The 19,722-nt window shown below is 34.2% G+C and overlaps 1 protein-coding gene across 1 annotated transcript in view; it reads right to left on the bottom strand.

Annotated features, from left to right (window-relative positions):
* Nucleotides 1-839: 839 nt before the first annotated feature.
* The window catches only part of ROCK2 (Rho associated coiled-coil containing protein kinase 2), a gene marked incomplete at its 5' end in the record, with an annotated part of 87,692 nt that continues 68,809 nt past the window's right edge, over nucleotides 840-19,722 (bottom strand). The window contains 13 exons of the mRNA XM_081100832.1: nucleotides 840-2,311; nucleotides 8,385-8,598; nucleotides 8,684-8,945; nucleotides 10,295-10,373; nucleotides 11,082-11,170; nucleotides 12,092-12,162; nucleotides 14,583-14,751; nucleotides 14,930-15,109; nucleotides 15,904-15,998; nucleotides 16,087-16,180; nucleotides 17,514-17,700; nucleotides 17,853-17,956; nucleotides 18,542-18,611. Coding sequence (XP_080956958.1) covers nucleotides 2,308-2,311; nucleotides 8,385-8,598; nucleotides 8,684-8,945; nucleotides 10,295-10,373; nucleotides 11,082-11,170; nucleotides 12,092-12,162; nucleotides 14,583-14,751; nucleotides 14,930-15,109; nucleotides 15,904-15,998; nucleotides 16,087-16,180; nucleotides 17,514-17,700; nucleotides 17,853-17,956; nucleotides 18,542-18,611 — 1,618 coding nt within the window. The 3' untranslated portion in view covers nucleotides 840-2,307. The remainder of the gene's footprint in view (nucleotides 2,312-8,384; nucleotides 8,599-8,683; nucleotides 8,946-10,294; nucleotides 10,374-11,081; nucleotides 11,171-12,091; nucleotides 12,163-14,582; nucleotides 14,752-14,929; nucleotides 15,110-15,903; nucleotides 15,999-16,086; nucleotides 16,181-17,513; nucleotides 17,701-17,852; nucleotides 17,957-18,541; nucleotides 18,612-19,722) is intronic.

Here is a 19,722-nt window from a genome sequence, read left to right as displayed (position 1 = left end):
AAGTCAGTATCACATTGAGTGAGTGCTGGGAAGAGAACATTTGGGTAGGTGCATGCATCATTCATGTTCGTACATGAAACCAGCAACAGGGTAAAAAGCAAATTCTTACCCAAGGTCAGAATCTTTTATTAAGCACATTTCTGTTAGCTGGACAGCTTTATAAATTCTTATGTCAAACCACATAATGTGAATAATCTCCATGGGAGAGATTTGGTTCACCCCTTAGATTATCTTCCCCCAATCCCCAACAGTCACACTGATCTTCCTTGTATAGTTGCATCACACCATGATTCTCCATATTCTCTAATATATACAGCATTCAAAATTTAAACTTTTGCCATTTTTACTCAAATATTTCAATTATTCATGTGTAAACTTCAAATTATTTTACCTTAATAAAGTTTATTAAAAATATATATATATATATACTCTCCAATTCAGAATAATATGATAGAACCTCCCATAGTGTAACAAAATCTTTATATAAAATATTAATTCAGTCTCCTTTTAACAAGTCTAATGAGTGGAAATATTTATTCTATATAAATTTTATATATTTTTCATTTTAAAATCTTACTTTAAAAAAATCTGTGCCCCCAAACCAGGACCGCAGAACACACCTGCGAGGGACCGCCTCCCGCATGCCGTGAGTTTCAGCACAGACAGCACGAGGGCGTGCCGACCGACACGGGAAGAGTAACGAGATTCCGATTCAGGACATCGGTAGCCACAGGCCACTCTTCAGTTTCCACAACAGTATCTATAACTGGGGACCTAACTTTAAACATCTCCACACTGACCCCCCAGGGAACAATGAAAAATCTCTTAGTTCCTTCATTGAAATATCAGATGCTGTATTTCAGTATCACACCAAACTGTATGTGTTTATGTATATAGAGACTGATAAAAGACTACACAATTTTTTACCTGATGCTTCTCACTGATGCATACTGTCACAGTAAAAAACAGACTTCTGTGGGATGAGAAATACAGCAGGAATGGTCCTGCATGTGCTGCAATTTTAACAGCATTTAAATAAAAAGTTAAGTGCCTTTGAGGCCACTTCTTCCTAGGCACCAATTTTCACAACCCAATACTGAAATATTGCCATACACAATTGTGTGGATGAGGGATCACATGTCAATACTTAAAATATATCTAGAGTATATTTTAGTTTTCTTTATATTTGAGATAATTTTTGAATGTTGAGTGTGAAATGTAAAAATAGTCACAAATATCCTTACCAGAAATAAAAACATATCTAGGGTAGTCAGCAAATTCCAAGCAAAGAAAACATTTCATAGTCACACACTAATACTGAGGTCTGTAAAAAGGCTTGGATGGATAATATACATAAAAGATATATTAGTTCTAATACTATCCATTATTGTTTCTATCACCATACTTTAAAAAATTGTTAGACAATCAAAATAGGCCGACATTGATAACTATTATTTGTAAAAATAGTGCACTATCTTCTGCAAAGCAAATTTGCATTCTAAGAGTTGGTAAACACTTGTTTTTAATACAGAAAAGGGCTGAGACTTGGAAAAAATTAAATTAAGGCATTCAAAATGGATAAAGTTGCCTATCATGAAGCATTAGGAAACAGATATAATTAAGTTCAAAGTTTCTGTTATAGCAACATGAACATGCAGCTCCATCAGGTCCACACAGATGAGTGTATAACCCCAATGCTATGGCTTTATACAAGTGCATAGTTGCAACTGTAGTAAGTAATGATATCTGATTAATGAGTATAAAAAATAAAGTGGGAAGTTAAAAAACCCTCCTGCAGTATTACAGTACTATATATGTGTATGTACATGTACACACATACACACACACACACACACACACACACACAGTATAATGGTCACTTCTTAAAGATGCAGTCTATATCACTGTAGTGAAATCCGTTCTGATTCTTCCGGCGAACATGCTGGTGAAACCTCTCTGCTGAAGCTGAACAGATGACTCCTCTGACTCTTCTCAACCCTCTGTGCCATGTAGTGTGTGTGAGTGACCACCAAGAGAGCTTGATGGAGCTTTTGGAAGAGTTGTGTATGATGTTCTTACTCTATTAACCAATCTCCGCTGGTTCAACCTGTTGTGCCAAAGGAGCCTAGAAAAATCTCTCCAAGATTTATAATTTATATTGCAGGAATAAAGGGAATATGGATGTGTGTGTATCAGTCTCTCAGGAAAATACAGCTTTTCAATAAATTTTGGGCCATCGTATTTCAGTCTTGTTTTAACTGGAAGAATAGGATCACCTTGAATAATGACTGCATTCATAGAAAGCAGTTAGCTGCAAAGAAAGGAAAAATAAAGTTAGCCGAGACAGTGAAATAATAAGAGATTGTTAAGCATTTCATGTACACCATTAAGCTAGATAGTCTTCCAACGACAAGTTTTAATACCTAAGTCATGCATAAAACATATTTATCGTGCTACTTTTTTTATTTTTAGGTACATGCAATTATAGTCTTTTTCATATTTTCCATATTGCCTACAAACATGACACACAGTTTTAATACAATTAACTGACTGTCAGGTTTAGACAATATGTCACTGAATAACTCATGTGAACATAAATTTGACTTGGAGTTTAACTGCTAGCTGCCTCATGTAGCTCAAAGAACAGTGGACTTATGGACCAGGATTTACTTGACTATTTGACCCTTAAAATCTATGAAATGGAAACATACACATTGTAGTAAATAAAATGTTCTTTATATCCTTGTTATAAACAGATCGCCAATATTACCTGATTTAAGTATGTTTTGCAATGTGCTTACTTAGATAAGGTAGACCTCTTTTTAAATCCATCCCATGCAAAACATTTAACTCAGGTTAAATTTTCATTCAAATCTACTCCAGCCACTATTAACCAAACTATTTTACATTTTCTAAAAGCACAAGAACTCCCACACCAGATCATTGGCATCCTTCAGCAAGAGAAACATTACATTTCCAAAAAGCAAACATTTCACAGCATCACAAAGAAGCCCAGATCAGAAACAACTATTTCACAGCACTTATTAGACTTACAACGTTTTAACGGTTTCAATTCTTGCAGTTAGAAAGGAAAGAGGAGGAAGGCAGGGAGGGAAGGAGAGAGGATGGAAGGAGAAAGGAACCTCATGCTATGTTCACAAACTAATACAGTTGTAGAAACTTGAAAACATTGCAAATTGTACTTCTCTGAATATGGCTTCTTTGGAATAAACAGAAAGTACCATATTTAGCTGCTTTTGTTATTTCTACATGTTTTGTTCCTAAGATAAAAAATTATAATTCCAATTGTATTGAAAAGTATATAGCCAAAAAAGAATCTGAACATAGCATTTCACTTTTCTACTTAACATAAAAATTTGTTAGGAACTTTTTTGAAAACTACTTTTTAAATATGTACTATTAAAAAATTAATAAAATTTCAAAAGTAGCAAAAAATAATGAAAACCCAAGAGCAAACCGCATGCGCTACTTGAAAGTTGTAAAATAACTCATTTTTCACTTTTTGATTTACCCCATTTATTTCTTCAGAAATCAAAAACATCGTCATCATCATCACCACCATCAACATCATCAAATGACCAATCCCAGTCTTTAAATGCCAAATCAAGCAATCTGTAATGGGAGGTTTGCAAATTTATACTTTAAGAATACTCTTTAGAAATGGCAGTTTCATAAATTATGATCTAGAAATCACACTTTGAATGTGCATGAGCATGTTTACTTTCCCTCCATCAATAACATAATTAAGATGGAAACAGCCAGGAAATCTTTCTCTTTTATAAAAATGTATATAATCATGTTGGCCAGGTATGCTTTCTAGAATACCAGAGAACTGAAGACAAAGATAGGAAGTAGTTTTCAGAATGCAGCTTTCTCCATTCCAGTAGGACCTTACTTGCTCAATGGGTCACCAACAGTTATGCACTTCATGAAAAACTACAGATGAGGGAAAATCCACAGGTATGTAAGCAACATTAGCAACTTATCTTGGCTCAAGAAAATGGACTTACAGCAGAGATATATGTGGTCTTCTTTCCAACCCAATCCAATAATCTAAAATACTGCAATCATCTTTATTTTAAAAATAGGAATAGCTTTTGTTCATGCATCAACTTATGTCAAGGAACTCATCTGGTCCCTAAAGTCTCATCTGTGATCACTGTCCTGTGTTCTTAAATTTTAGTATATGTGATTTTCCCAATGCTATTTATAATATATATTCCCAGGACATATCCCAGGAGATTCTGATATAATTGGACTGAACAAAAGGAGGGCAAATATTTGCATTTTAAATTAAATCCCGAGATAAATACTGATGCAGTTGGTTGGCTCTGAGAATCACTGACAGAGTGGGTTGATGGATGATTACCCTAATTTAAAAGTAAACAAACCAACTCAAATTACTCTATTTAAAAAATGGGCTGAATGCAGAATAATATTTGAAAAACTATACAAACTCCGATATAATTATTTATTTAACAGGTATCACAACCTAACAAATACTAACTTTTCTAGGCTTACATAGAAAGCAACTTTTAGCTATGGTTTCGACTCTCCCGCTCAGCAGATTGAGATCAGTAGGCCTTCCTGGGTGTCCACCCAATTTTAGCTATTTTATGAGAAACCTGCACTTTAAATCCTTCCAAACCTTTGAAGTGTGTGCCTTTCAAATTTTAAAAGTATAATCACTAGTTCTTGTAGCAGTGCATGACAAGCACTTCCCTTAAAACCTATCCCTCAACCCCTCCCAGTCATCTAATACTTGTCATTTCAACTTAAATCTTTCTTTAGCCTGGTTTCTCCCACTGTCAGCTCTTCAGGGCAGGACCTCATCAAGTCTAAACATACCAACCTCTTGTGAAAGACTTCAATCTGAAGAACAAAAGAAAAACTCCTGCAGCAAAACGTACATGGTCCCTTCCAACCTGGCTCAACACTTCCTCTCCAGCACCATTCCCTACCACTCCAATAAAAGACCACAAACACTAAGGAATTCTGACAGTCTAGTCCCTCTGCATATCACATTTTGCCTGAGATTGTCTTTTCCCAGAAAATTACCGATACCCATTTTTTGGACCTCTTTCTTGATGCCTTCAGGCAAAATTCTCCACTCTTTCCTTTGGCCTCCATAATATTAATGAATCTATGATAAACATTTAAGCTTACTGTAAGTATCTGTTTAACTGTCTATCTCATTCATTTAATTAATCACTCCAGGCCTGTGAAACTTACTGCCAAAGACGGCTTCAGAAAGGGCACATTTAATTCTGTGTTCTGCTGGCAGAACATGAGGGTCCCCATTTCTTCACACCCTGCCAATACTAAGTCTCTTAACCCAGACCAGTTTGGCAGGTGAAAATGACTTTAACATTTTAGTTTTAATTTAAATTTTTTCGCTTAATAACCAGGTTGCACTTTTTCATCTTTATGGCAATGCCTGCATATTCCTCACTAATTTTTATATTGGGAAGAGGCAACCTCCTTTTTCTTAATGATTTCTTTGAGAAATATATATATATATAATATTGCAAATAGATGGGTGTTTTTAAAATTTATGAGGCTTTATTTTTGGTTAGTCAATTTGTAGCTTTCTTTTCTTCCTTTGTTTTTATTCTTAGAAAATTCTCCAATCTAAGATCAGATACATTATTTCTTCTAATTCATTTATGGATTTTTTTTGACACTTCAAATTGTATATAACCTTATTAACTTTTTCCAAAAAATTACTGTTAATTTTCTGATATTTAGAAATGAAAAAAAAAAAAAAACCAACAAAGATAATAATGACATAATAGCTCCCTCCACTCCAAGTTTAAAATTGTGTTTGCAATGCCTTACTTCATAAAACTGGAAGAGAATTTTTTTGAGTTTTTGCTTTACCCTTTTCTTTAAGGCTTAAATATTGCATTTTTAACAAAAGATCTTTGGTGGTGTGAAAGGGCCTACTATATGGTGATGGAAGATTTGATTTTGAGGGTGGACACACAGTGCAATATATAGACCTTGCATCATAGAAATCTACACTTGAAACCTATATGAGCCTATTAACCAATGTCACCCCAATAAATTTATGTTAACAAAAAAAGATCTTTAAAAGAAAACTAATTAAAGAGAAATGGTCCTCAGCAGAGACCAGTATTTTGTGTCTGGCACTCAAACAAATTAGGATCTCCCCAAACTATCTTCATCAAAAGTCAGCACTTTACTCTCAAAATGTGACACCCAAAAAACGAGTGCAAACTGTATGGTTATTCACATAAGACAAGATATATACAATTTTATGAGTTAATGAAGCAATGGAGGCATAGATGTTAAAAACAATGGAAATATTGTTGCAGAGGCATAATAAAAAACAAAACCATATTTTAAATGTGCCCATCTTTACATTTAAAATGTCAGAGTATATTAGATTAAAATTTTTTCACAAAAATACCCTATGCATTTTACAGTCAGTTTTGCTATTAGTTTTATCTACATGCACAGTTGTGAGAGAAAGAAATCCCTATTACTTACTGTTGGCTACGCAAAATGTATTAAAAAATCAATGAAGAATGATTCGAAGGGCAGGGCCAGAACTAAAACAAAACAAAAAGCAACAAAAATCAAAAGTAAAGGTGCCTTTAAATAGACCATGATGCTGAATTGGGGGAGGAGGGGAGAAAAAGGAAAGTCAGTGAACGAGAAACGGTTATGGAAGTGAAGTATGCCTCATTTTGTCTGGAAATTACTTCTTTATATAAATTAATTCTATGTGTTATCATATGTAGTGACATCATTAACTTATTCAACAGGACAAAAGAATAAAAAATATAAAAAAGACTACTGCTCCTACAGTCCTGAAACTAAACCAATTATTTGTCCTTCGAGTCTAAATCATAAAGAAAGATAATACCACCCATCTGGCATGGCTCAGTGGTCGAGTGCCGACCTATAAACCAGGAGGTCACAGTTCAATTACCCATCAGGGCACATGCCTCAGTTGCAGGCTTGATCCCAGTGTGGGAAGCACAGGACGTAACCGATCAATGATTCTCTCTCATCATTGATGTTTCTATCTCTCTCTCCCTCTCCCTTCCTCTCTGAAATCAATAAAATATTTTAAAAAAAGAAAAAGATAATACCAAATCTACCCCATAGGAGTATTTTAAAGATCAAATAAAAGAATACATAGTTAAATTATATATGGAAGCACCTCAAAAGCTGTAGAACATGATATAGCGTATTAAAATGCCATTAATACGCTAATAGTTCTATAATATTAATACTAGAAATTTAATAGTTTTTAGATGTTTGGTACATGGCACACGGAAATGACCCAGAACGTCTCTGAATTCTTTAAGTTTCTTCAGCTTAATTACTATCATATAATCACTAATTTTGTAATATTTTTAGCATACCTCACATAAAAATTCAACATTTTCACTGCTGAAACACCAATTCTACCTTTGTCATTCTAAATTATTTCCTTGTGATATTAGTTTCAAGAAAAGTTTCATATAAGATGTCTGTGGTTAGAATGAAAAGATTTCTGATAGGATAGCCAATGAACATCACTATTTATATACTGAAGGTCCTGTGTTAGGGAACAAAAAGGGTACCTGAAATTAGACACCTGATCTAAATAGCCTTTAGCTAACCAACTCTTCATGTTCATTTTAATAAATAGCAACATTATCAATGCTGTATCTAGTAAGACAAGACATGGCTTATTCTGAATAAAGAACTACATTACTATACTGTCGCCATATAAAAGTGGTTCCCCCAAAATATTTTTGTGCATTAATGATCCTCTCTGAACTTACGCCATATTCCCAACTCCACCTCAATTACAAGGAATGTCCACTTCACCCATGTTAATATCTGCATTTTAAAGCTGATCTATATTGCCCTTTAAATAAAAGACACATTATTGTTTTAAACTTAAATTTGAATTAAGATTTCAGTCCTACCTCCCAAGTCATCTAATATGAAAGAGGTTTAGAAGTTTGCAATACCAAACACGATGTCCGTACCTGACACTTGGAGCTGTGTGCGCATCCTGTCTACTAAAGCATGAAGTTGGTCAATGTGCTTATCCACCCCTAGAATGCTATGATTATAGACCTACACATGGCAAAAAATTAGCCCTTTAAATATTTTTGGTTGAGTGTAATATATGTGATTTAGTAAATAAATTTATATTACATTCACCTAAATCAATGAATGAGACATGCATGCTTAAATAGTTTCAAAGATTTGGTATTCCATAATTCATTAAAATATCTAGGAAAATAAAACTGTAATTAGAAAAATTTGTAGTTTGAATATGAATAGTAAAATATTTCTAAAAATATTTTCATCTTTACCACATTTTTAGCTATTACCTTGGTTTATTCGGGGCAAGCTGTCGACTTGGCCGTCTAATAGACTGGTTCTGTTGTATCTTCATTGAAGTTCTAGGAGATGACCGTGCAAAAGGGTCTGGAGCTGGAGGCTTTTTAGGTATCTTTTTCACCAACCGACTAACCCACTTTTGCTGCTCTTCTGTAGAGTTTGCTAATACCAACAGATTCTTTGCCGTTGAAATATCATAGTAGACTATAAAAATATTTGAAAAAAATTAATGTGTTTAAAATGATGTGAACATAAATAATATTGATGGAGCGAGTAGTTTACTATTTACCTTTGCAAGGTGCTATAATCTCTTCCTTTTTGTCCATGTGATCTTTATGACATTTAATATGGCAGCGACGGCATTCCAAAGCAGGAGGAGGTTTGAACATATGCCACAATGGCTTCATACAAGCCTCACAGTTGGTTGGAAAATGATAGAGAGTAGGAATAAATTCATGTCCTTTGTGGCAAATATAATTTGACTTTTCTCCCACTGGCTCCACTGGAAATTCTTGTTCCTTCTTACTTTCTCCTTCATTGGCATACAGAATCTATAAATACCAAAAAGCACAATGAGTGATTTCTAAACAAAAGCTATTTTTTAAATAGTAACAATTCTTATAGCATAAATAAAATAAAATTAACCTAAATTATTCAATAAGAAGAAAATGCACCTGATGTTCTAACATCAGTAGATTCTATCTCATCAAGAGCTTATATGAGAAAAGTCATTATATAGTCACTTTGGTTAATTTCAAAAGAATCATTCCTGTTCAAATGGTGCCTCTTTTTTCCTCCATGATATCTTACTATGTTCAGCAGTCTTAGCAGAACAGGCTAGCAAGGTAAATTTGCACGTGATGGGTGTTAGAAAGTTTTTCTGGGAGAGAGTATTCAAAATAATCGCCTGAAGAGATGTGGCAATTATATGACTTGATGCTTTTATGATTTTCAAAAATAGACAACTGGTGATAATTGTAAACACAGCTTTAACTGAAAAGACTTGTGTTTGGAGAGTTAAGGAAGAAAAAAGGAAAAGATATATGATATACTCCAAATAAACATGATAAGCACCAGAAAATAATTTCCCCATAGTACACTAAACATAATGGCTTTTACACAGAAGGAGCTCATCAATAACTAACTGGTGGTCTAAATTTTGTTTTAAGAAATTTTAATTTTGTTGTTGTTAATCCTCACCCGAGGATATTTTTCTATTGATTTTTAGGGAGAGTGGAAGAGAGAGGAAAAGACAGAGAGAAACATCGATGTGAAAGAAACACACATCGACTGGTTGCCTCCTGCGCGTGCCCTGACCAGGGCCCAGGCCGAAGAGGAGACTGCTACCAAGGTACGTGCCCTTGACTAGAATCAAACCCAGGACCCATTGGTCCACAGGCTGATGCTCTAGCCATTGAGCAAAACTGGCTAAGGCTGGTCTGACTAATTTTAAAAAGGAAGTAGTAAAAAGAAGAATTAGGCTTCACTTTAAATCAGAAGGAAAGGGCTACTGGGTTCACATTTTAACTTCACAAGCAACTTTTTTCACTTCCTAGAGAGCTGAGCATAAAACCATCAACAGAAGAGGAAAGTTTATGCTTAAAAAAATGTCATAAGCAACCTTGAACGAAAGAATAGCAAAGGCCAGAAACATGATATAAATACACTACAGACTTTAAAATGTAAAATGGAGAAATGAAGATATATCCAAATAGAATAGGCATGAAAATCACAAAAGAATGAACCATCTTTAAATGGAACTAAAATTTAAAGGTAATTTGAAGATAGCCCAAGAATAAGAAAAATCGTTATGTTATGTCACTCTTAGAATCTCTAAAGGTGAAAGAAAAACAAAAAACAACAAAAAAAAAATCCAAAAACGAAATAAAACTATGTTTACCTGAAATATCCTTGGAATTTCTTTAGCATCTGCTCTATATACATCTGTCTGTGTAACTGGTCGGACATGAAACAACTTGCTGTAAAAGATTTTTAATAAAGAAATAAACTATTAGCAAAAGGTGAAATTACATTAGTTATCCTATACTAGTCAGAAATTAAAACTGACTACTTTGGCCAAAACCGGTTTGGCTCAGTGGATAGAGCGTCGGCCTGCGGACTGAAAGGTGCCAGGTTCGATTCCGGTCAAGGGCATGTACCTGGGTTGCGGGCATATCCCCAGTAGGAGATGTGCAGGAGGCAGCTGATCGATGTTTCTCTCTCATCGATGTTTCTAACTCTCTATCTCTCTCCCTTCCTCTCTGTAAAAAATCAATAAAATATATTTTAAAAAAATAAATAAATAAATAAAAATAAAAATAAAATAAAACTGACTACTTTGACCCATGCTAGAAGGTCAGAAAGAATATCTTGCTAATTCTATTACATCAATCACTCCTTGAGACTTGGAGAAAATTTTAGTAAGTCATAAAACTTTCTAATTCATTTCGGAAAACAACTAGTAAAGACCCATGAAATAAAAATGTCTTAGCTAACTTATATCTCAGATGTCCATCTACATGAAGCAAATATACGAAAATGTAACAACAGTCCAGCAGCAGCTATACTATATGAGTAAATAGACATACCAGGTGACCAATACATGCACTAATTTGACAAAAAATGTCATGTTACTCTCTTATACTTTAAAAAATGAAGTTCCTAAATATTCTAATAAAAACACTTACTCTATATCTAAAACCATGTATGGATTAGAATGTTCTTTATCTTGTTCACTGTCATAGAAAAGAATCTTCTTACTGCTTACGATCACATACTGTTAAAAAGAGGAAGGGAAGAAATTAAACAATGTTTAAAATTGATATGTATCTTATTTTCTTTGAAAATAAATTCTCTATCAGCAATAAAAATCATATAAAAAACCTAAGTTAAATAACTAAAAAAGTTCTTAATATACCCTTAGAAAAGTTTTCCCTAAGATAATGAGAAATTCTGTTTGTATATAACTTAAATAAGCAAGTTAAAAATGAACTCAAATATTTTTTTGGACTGGTTCAGCTTAAGATCCAATAACATAGGTTGCCAACCTATAGCTATGGTTTGAATGTTTATGTTCCCCCCAAGTTCATATGTTAAATCCTAACTCCTAATGGGATGATATGAGGAGGAGGGGCCTCTGGAGAAGTGACTAGGTATTGAGAGCAAAGTCCTCATGAATGCGATTAATGGAGTTCCAGAGAGGACCCAGCCTTTTCTACCACGCGAGGACACAACGGGAACTGTGCAACCTGAGAGAAGGACTTTACCAGAACCCAAACAGGCCGGCACTCTGGACTTCCAGCCTCCAGAACTGTGAGAAATAAGTTTCTGTTTTTCATAAGCTACTGAGTTGCAGTACATAAGCCTCAATGAAGTAAGACACCTCAAAGACGAACACAACATCAATACTCATAGTAACAGAGGAAAATAAATAAATGGGTCTTTCTGTCATATACAGATTTGTTTCCCACCAAAACCTATTTTATTATTAACAATATATTAATGATAAAAGTTATTTTTTACAAAGATATATAAAACGATGTCATTCCAGATCAGACAGTGCAATAAAGTTTTATGTGTCTGAATGTTTTAGTTATATTACTTATATGTTCTTTATACCTACAAAAGTGAAATGACTGTATGTAGCTAAACCAACCAAAAGCAAAGCAAAAGAACCACAATGAAAAGTAACAATTACCTTTCTAACCCATCCAAACTTCTTAGTGTTGTTTCTCACAGGTAATGAAAGCCATCCCTCTAATCTTGATTCTATAAATACACATAGGAGGATAAATATAACAATTCTAAGAAAATGAGAAATTTAACAATATTTTAATATTAAAGTCACAAAACAAATCAATTATATCCTTCAGAATTTACCATTGCTCATTATCTAGGATATAATAACAATGCGGGATCAGTAAAAGCAAGTTATGCAATGCAAAACAAAATCCAGGTTATATCACATTGGAAATATATATCCTATAGTTTATAAAGTCAAATGCCCTGCTGATTAAATGCATGCATTTGCACAGTTCAGCAGAAAAGCTGCAAAGAAGAGAAGCAGCTCTTTATTCTCACTATACACCTGTATTAGAACCCTTGGTTTTTCCTTTGGAAGGAGGCCTCATTATAGATATACTGCACATTTTCTTCGAAGAAAAAACATTTTTTAAAATATATTTTATTGATTTTTTACAGAGAGGAAGGAGAGGGATAGAGAGTTAGAAACATCAATGGGACAGAAACATCGATCAGCTGCCTCCTGAACACCCCCTACTGGGGATGTGCCAGCAACCAAGGTACAGGCCCTTGACCAGAATCGAACCTGGGACCCTTGAGTCCGCAGGCCGACGCTCTATCCACTGAGCCAAACTGGTTAGGGCAAAGAAGAGAAAACATTTTAAGGGAGTAATTGCATGTTCAGAGAAAATTAACTTTTAGAATGGCTATAATAAAATTAAATAAAATAATGTAAATTACAGATTAAAATTGATTAATGCATAGCAATATAACCACATGATTTCTAAATTCCAAAATATCAAAATCAATAAAATTCTAGTAAAGACTGAATCCTTATAATTTGTTCTACTGGCATTTGATCAGCATCTTTCAATAAAATAATTAAGTGAAATAAGCATTTTTGGATATTACTCTATTAATAAAAGTAGCTATCACTTGTTTAACATCTACTACATGTCTGAATCCGTGCTAGATGCTTTACCTAAACTTTCTTAACTCTTACCACCCCATAGAAAGGTCACACAGGGACTCCAGCGCCTAGGTACTCTCTGACATCAACACCCTTCCAAACTGTCTGAACAGAAAGAAACGCTGTCATTAAAAAAGAGCCCACGTGCTCAACTGTCTGGACATGGTCCTATGCCAGCTTAAGGGACTAAGTCAGATGACATCTAACACTATGCATAAGACTGAAATAATTTTATTGCTAAGCTCTAAAACAACTTCAACAGGATCACTTATGATTTATATTATATACCTGGGAAATGTGGTGACAATGTAAGTAACTATAGTTATTTTACTTTGAATTCAACTAATAAGAGACTAAATTTTACCTGACATTCAACTGCTCATATATTAATTTCCTGTGGCATTTACATTACATGTTTTTGTATCCCGACTAACTTTGTGTTAAACATAATTTCATGTATTTTTCTATCCTGTTTCTTCATTTAAACGATAAGAGCAAGGATCAGGTCAAATTGTCTTATACTCTCTTTTAAGGCCAGGCAAAATGTTGCCTAGGCAAGCACTTGATAAAAACCCAAACGCGATCTCTGAGACAGTCTACATGCTTTTTCAGTACTGTCACTCTTGATATGAAGCCTTGAAAAGAGTTTCTTCTTGGTTGAAAATGGCTGAAACAGGCAGTGAAACCACATGCCCTTAAATGATACGAAGTACTGTCTCATTTTTTGTAAGCTGACTAAATAAGTCTATCAATTGTCACAGCAATGCCAAGTGCAAATGCCCCCCAAAACAAACTCTTTGTCCATGCAGGAGTCCCTTTTTTAACTGGGACTAGAGCAATTTGTTAGAGTTAGTGAATATTAGTTAATGTTACAAAAGTTTTCCACAAGGACTAAAATTAAGGGTAGTCAGAAAAACCTCAAAGGTGAAAGATTTCCAGGCTATCACCTGTATCATTAGGTTCCGATGAAATAGGTAAGTAAGGCAAAGATTCTTCTTCTGAGTCAGAACCAGAGTCAAGAAGCACATGAGAACTGGACGGTTCAGTGGCAATACTGAGAGAGGTAGAGGAACGTTGGTAGGTGAATGACATGGACTCCATAGTGTGTGATTGAGTGATATGAACTAAACACGCAACATAAAAAAAGTAAGAATGCAGAAAAGAGTTAAGAGAAAATAAAATGAAAGTTTAAAGAGAGCTGCCTATAATATGTAATGAGCTAATTTAAATACCTAAATATGTGAAACTTTTTTTGCATTTTTAATGAAGGATGTTGTCAAAGATCACTAAGTAAAATAAGTTAAAACTATTGTTTGAATCCCTACTCCAAGGAGTAGGTTTCTGCCTTAAAGAAATGACAAACACTTTTCCTCAAGAACAAAGTCAGTCACAGGGTTTAAATAATCAACAGGTTTATATTTAAGACAAAAGGCTTTTAATGAAAATAAAGATAGGGCTGAAAACAAGTTTGTTGTACCTGGAAAGCCATCATCTGCCTCAGCATCCCCTGGTCCACTGCCTGTACTGGAACTGTCCATGCCCATATGTAAGGCCTGGAGCTGTGACCGCAGCTGCTCAATGTCACTGTCTTTACTGTCCAGTGTCATCTGCAGTTCAATGCGAATCTGGCTCTCTTCAGCTATTTGCTATGAGGAATTAAATTGTATCAAATTAACTGGATGCCATACATCTCATAATGTTGCTTCTTAGTCCAGTAATTATTAATATAAATGTTCTATAATTAATAAAATATATACAGACATGAAAGTAATTCTACTTCTTTAAAAAGAAGTCTTTAAACTAGAATTCCAAAGGTATCCTTACAGCCTGCATCTCATTCAGTTCTTTCTGATACTTGATCATCTGCTGGGTCAATTTTTCACGTTCTGATTTCAGCTCCATATGTAGCTTTCTATTCTCCTTCTCTTTTCTCCGCACATCTGTGTCACTACCACGCTTGATAGGTTCTTTTCGATTCATGATCTCAGCCAACTTATTCACAGCCTTAAAAACATAAAAATAAAAATATATAAACAAAAAATACATTACATTGGTGGTTTCGTGGTAACTTACCAATAGCAAGTTACATGGCCACTAATGACCTCCTTCCCTATACACAGGGCCACAAAGAAACCCCTTACAGATTAGGAAACACACCTCCTTTCATTACTCGTTATCCTTCCCCAACCTCTATTCTACTAGTTTTTCATTCCTGTTTTCAGAGAACTGTGATTTAAAATGCTTATAGGTCTGATCTGATGTCACTTTCTTCCACTTTGAGTTTTTGGTTTTAAGACAGACTTTTACTAGGCAGATCTTCTTTGATCTGGAAGAGAATTTTGCAGTTGTACTCCATTAATAAAATACTTGTCCAAGCACAGGGCAAAACATGTGGGACTCAAAAGTATTGGTGCTGCCTACACCCACCATGAGAGTTGACAGAAGGATGGTCAATATCACAGGTACCTTTTTCAGAATGACCTTTTTTAGGCTGTCAGCAAATGGTCATTCTCTAAAGTTTCTTAAAAAGCAGAAAAAAACTTATCAGATTATAATAAAAAATTAGGAGGGAATGTGATTCCATATGGAAAAATTAACAAAAACTTTAATAAATATTGAACTAAACAATGTTAATCAAATCTAACTTCTATTACCTTGGCAAAAGTCAGATAACTGGGACTGTTCATAAATACTGATACATTCACTGACAGCTACAGCCAATGTGTAATGCCAGAAGTCAAATAGAAAAGACAAACTAAAAACATTTCAAAGTCCTATTTAGAGTTTATTACACATACTTGCGTTTTGAGTGTTCTCTCTGTTAATAACTGCTTCTCAAATTGTGCTTTAATAGCTGCTGCACTTATCTCTTCATCTTTCAACCTTGACAGTTCTGAAACACAGAAAAATGTCACCATTATAACTAAGCCACTGACCACCATTAGGTATATTTAAAATTAACATTCTTTGTTAATACATACGTTCTTGGGCATCTTTCAATTTGTTATTTAATTCTTCTTTCTCATTTGCAAGATTGGCAACATCACTAGTTAATGTCCTATTAGTTTCTTCAAGCTAAGGAATTAAAAATTTAAGTTATCAAGCAAGATTTCAAAATGAAAATATCCTAGACTGTTACTAAAACTCCTGTTTTTCTAAGTACATCTATCTCTAAACTTCCTGTCTTTGCACTACCTTACCAAACTTCACTTTTGAAGAAAATTTAAACCATAATATACTTCATATACACTCCAGGAAGCCAAAAAAATGCCCTCTTCTTAAATATCCTCAGCAGTATTTTTAGTGAGAAAAAACTTAATAAACTAAAAACAAGAGCAAATACTGTAATAAAGCTCTGCATTGCACGTGCAGAATAAATAAAAGTTAAAACTGCAGTACTTCTTTCAGAACATTATTTTAAAACAGAACATAAAATTTTACTAAAGAAGTTGATGACCTTTTGTATTCTCGCCGAATTCTATTCTTCCTGAAGGAATTCTCACTGTGAACTGTGTGTTCATCCTTCATTCATGATCGTGCACTTTCATTATATATACATGAAACAATATATAGTGGATTTTCATGTGATTTTAAATTGTCCATAAATAGCACCATGCTGTATTTATCTTTCTGTACCTACTTTCACTTGATATTATATTTAGTTGTTGATACAGAGACCTAATTAATTCATTTTAACTGACATAGTTCCATATTCTATCACATTTCATCCATCCACTCATTCCTCTATTTATAAGACATTTGAATTTTTGCTATTACAAATATACCTACTGCTATGAGTATTGTGCCTGAATTCCTCTAGCATATTTATCTTAATGTTGACTTTCTTTGGATAATATAAATATTTAAAATTTACTGCCCTAACTGGTTTGGCTCAGTGGATAGAGCGTTGGCCTGTGGACTCAAGGGTTCCAGGTTCGACTCCCGTCAAGGGCATGTACCTTGGCTGCGGGCACATCCCCAGTAGGGGGGGTGCAGGAGGCAGCTGATGGATGTTTCTCTCTCATCGAGGTTTCTAACTCTCTATCCCTCTCCCTTCGTCTCTGTAAAAAATCAATAAAATGTATTTTTTTTAAAATTACTGGAAACTGCCATACTATTTATAATCCTCTTCTATGCCATACTAAATCTACACTCCCCATAGCAGTAAATACAAATGCCATTTTCCAAACATCCTTCAAACATTTAAAATTAATCAAGGTACTTAATTTCTGCCAGTGTGATGGGTGGAAACAACACTAGAAAGCAGCCAGTTAAGTGGATCGAAAATCTCGTAGCCAGCATGTACAATGTTTCATTTGGATTTATGTTATTTTTCTAGACCTTGTAAGGAAGATTTATGATATAATAATTTAATTATAATAAAAAATGAACCAAGAATTTTACTTACAGATGCAATTGTAGCATCTTTTTCACTGAGTTCCTGTTTATGCCGAGCCATCATCTCTTTGATCTCCAGCTCTTTCATGATTTTCTCTTTTTCCAAATCAGAATACTGTTCTTCAGCAATTGAACGAGCCAGCTGCTCAGAATCTGCTTTGGTCAAGGTGATCTCCAGTTGAGCAGCCAATGAATCCCTGCATTTTAGAGACATAGCATCTTCAATTTTCACCCTGAAGTCAAAGTTTACGTCTAATTCTTCATCAACAACTTTTATTTGGAGTATAGTAGGCACTCTTCTAGGGGCAGGGCATGTGGTTATGAACAAGACACAGGACCCTGTCCTTACCTTTCATCCTGTAATTCCTGTTTCTTCTGCTGTAATTCTTTACAAAGTTTGGTCTTTTCTTCACACTCTTCTTTAAGTTCCCTCACCTGTGTTTTATAGAGAGTCTAAACAGCAAAATATAATAGACATATATCATCATCATCAAGAATCGTTCTACATTCAAAAAACTACCCAGACAAAAAGTTGATACATACAAATATATTAATAACACTGAGAAATGTTGAGCCCCCTGAGCAAATTATAGTTTAATATGCTTTTTGATTTCGTATAATCAACCAATTAACCAATAAAGTTCAGCTAATAATTTAGAAGTGTGATTTTCAACAGAATATCATACTGAGATTTCTCATTAAATGATGTAGACTGATAGGGATGAAGAGGCAAAAAAATATTACTAAAACAAGAAATTTTGTTGGCTTAAATCAATGAAACAGAGGTGACATATACTATTTCATATTTTAAAACTGAGCTCAAAAAAGTACAAATGTTAAAATGACAATTTTATTTCTTTCAGTCTTCCTCTGAAAGCAATGCTTTTAATCAACTTCATAAAGTATGGGCATGTGCTTAGAACTATTTTTCTAACAATGATAATAGAAACTATTCTAAAGGCAAGAATCATTCTCCTGGCTCTGCAGCAAAAATATTTTTTGTTCAATAATTTTTTAATGAATGTGCCTGGAACTTACTGAGAAATACTGTTCTGCTTCAAGCTGATCTTGGAGCTCTTTCATTTGCCCATCTGCATCTTGACGTTCTCTGTGGTAACATTAAGTCAAATGTTTAAATAAGTTATACACATATTAAGTCAGTGACTCTTCAAATGTGCTCTGGGGAAACCCTGGAAGTCCCTGAGACCCTTTCAGACAATCCTGGAAGTCATCATTTTCATAACACTAATAAATAAGCATCATTGTGTTTGTTTTCTTAATCCTCACCCAAGCATATTTTTCCATTGACTCTTTTTTTAGAATGGAAGGGAGAGGGAGAGAGAGAAACATCGACGTGAGATGGTCACATGGATTATCTCCCACACGTGTCCAACCAGAGCTGCAATCGAGATACAAGCCCTTGACTGGAACTGAACCCAGGACCCTTCAGTTCGAGGACCAAAGCTCTGTCCACCGAGCCAAACCAGCTCGGGCTCATTGGTGTGTTTTCTTTTTAACTCCCATTCCCTCGCTAGTTGTACATGGACTTTTCTTGAGGGTAAAAGATACCATGATGTCAGCACTCCAACAGCTAATGAAATGTATGCTTTTATGTTTTAAAATGGTTTTAATTTCTAAGAAAAAAAATCATTAGATGTAACTCATATAAATAAACATTCTTTGGCCCTCAATAATTTTTAAGAGTATAAAGGGGTTCTAAGACCAAATAGTGCTATATTAAACCAGTAACACAAAATTACATATTTTCATACATGCACTGTTAATCAGCCACTTATGCCAACCAAGTTTTAGAATTAAAAGAGCACCCCCAAATCGGTTATCTTATGAGTTAAGAAGTGACTGGGAGAGGGCCTAAGTGGACATTAGGAGTACAGGGTTTTATAGCTAAATGTGATGGTAAATGCAAAGATTTGTAAACACTTTACAAAAACGCAGTAAGTTCTACACTTATTTGTGTACTTTTTCTGTTTGTATGTTAATTTTCAATAAAGAAATAAAGTTAAATAAAAAATTAAATTAAAAGCAAGCCTAATTCTAGGCTTATTAAAAATAAATTATAATTTTTCAAAAACATATCTTAATGTTTTCTAGCTTCTAATAAATAGGGCACTAGAGTATATCCTTAAAAAGAGCTTTAAAAATTTACATGGTATTTCCTTAACAGTGAAACATTTCCAAGTCCTAGGTACTAAGGGACA

Source organism: Myotis nattereri, assembly GCF_964212035.1.
Source record: "Myotis nattereri genome assembly, chromosome: 10".
Lineage (NCBI taxonomy): Eukaryota > Metazoa > Chordata > Mammalia > Chiroptera > Vespertilionidae > Myotis > Myotis nattereri.
Note: the sequence above shows the minus strand (reverse complement) of the source record. Positions and strands in the feature narration are given on the sequence as shown.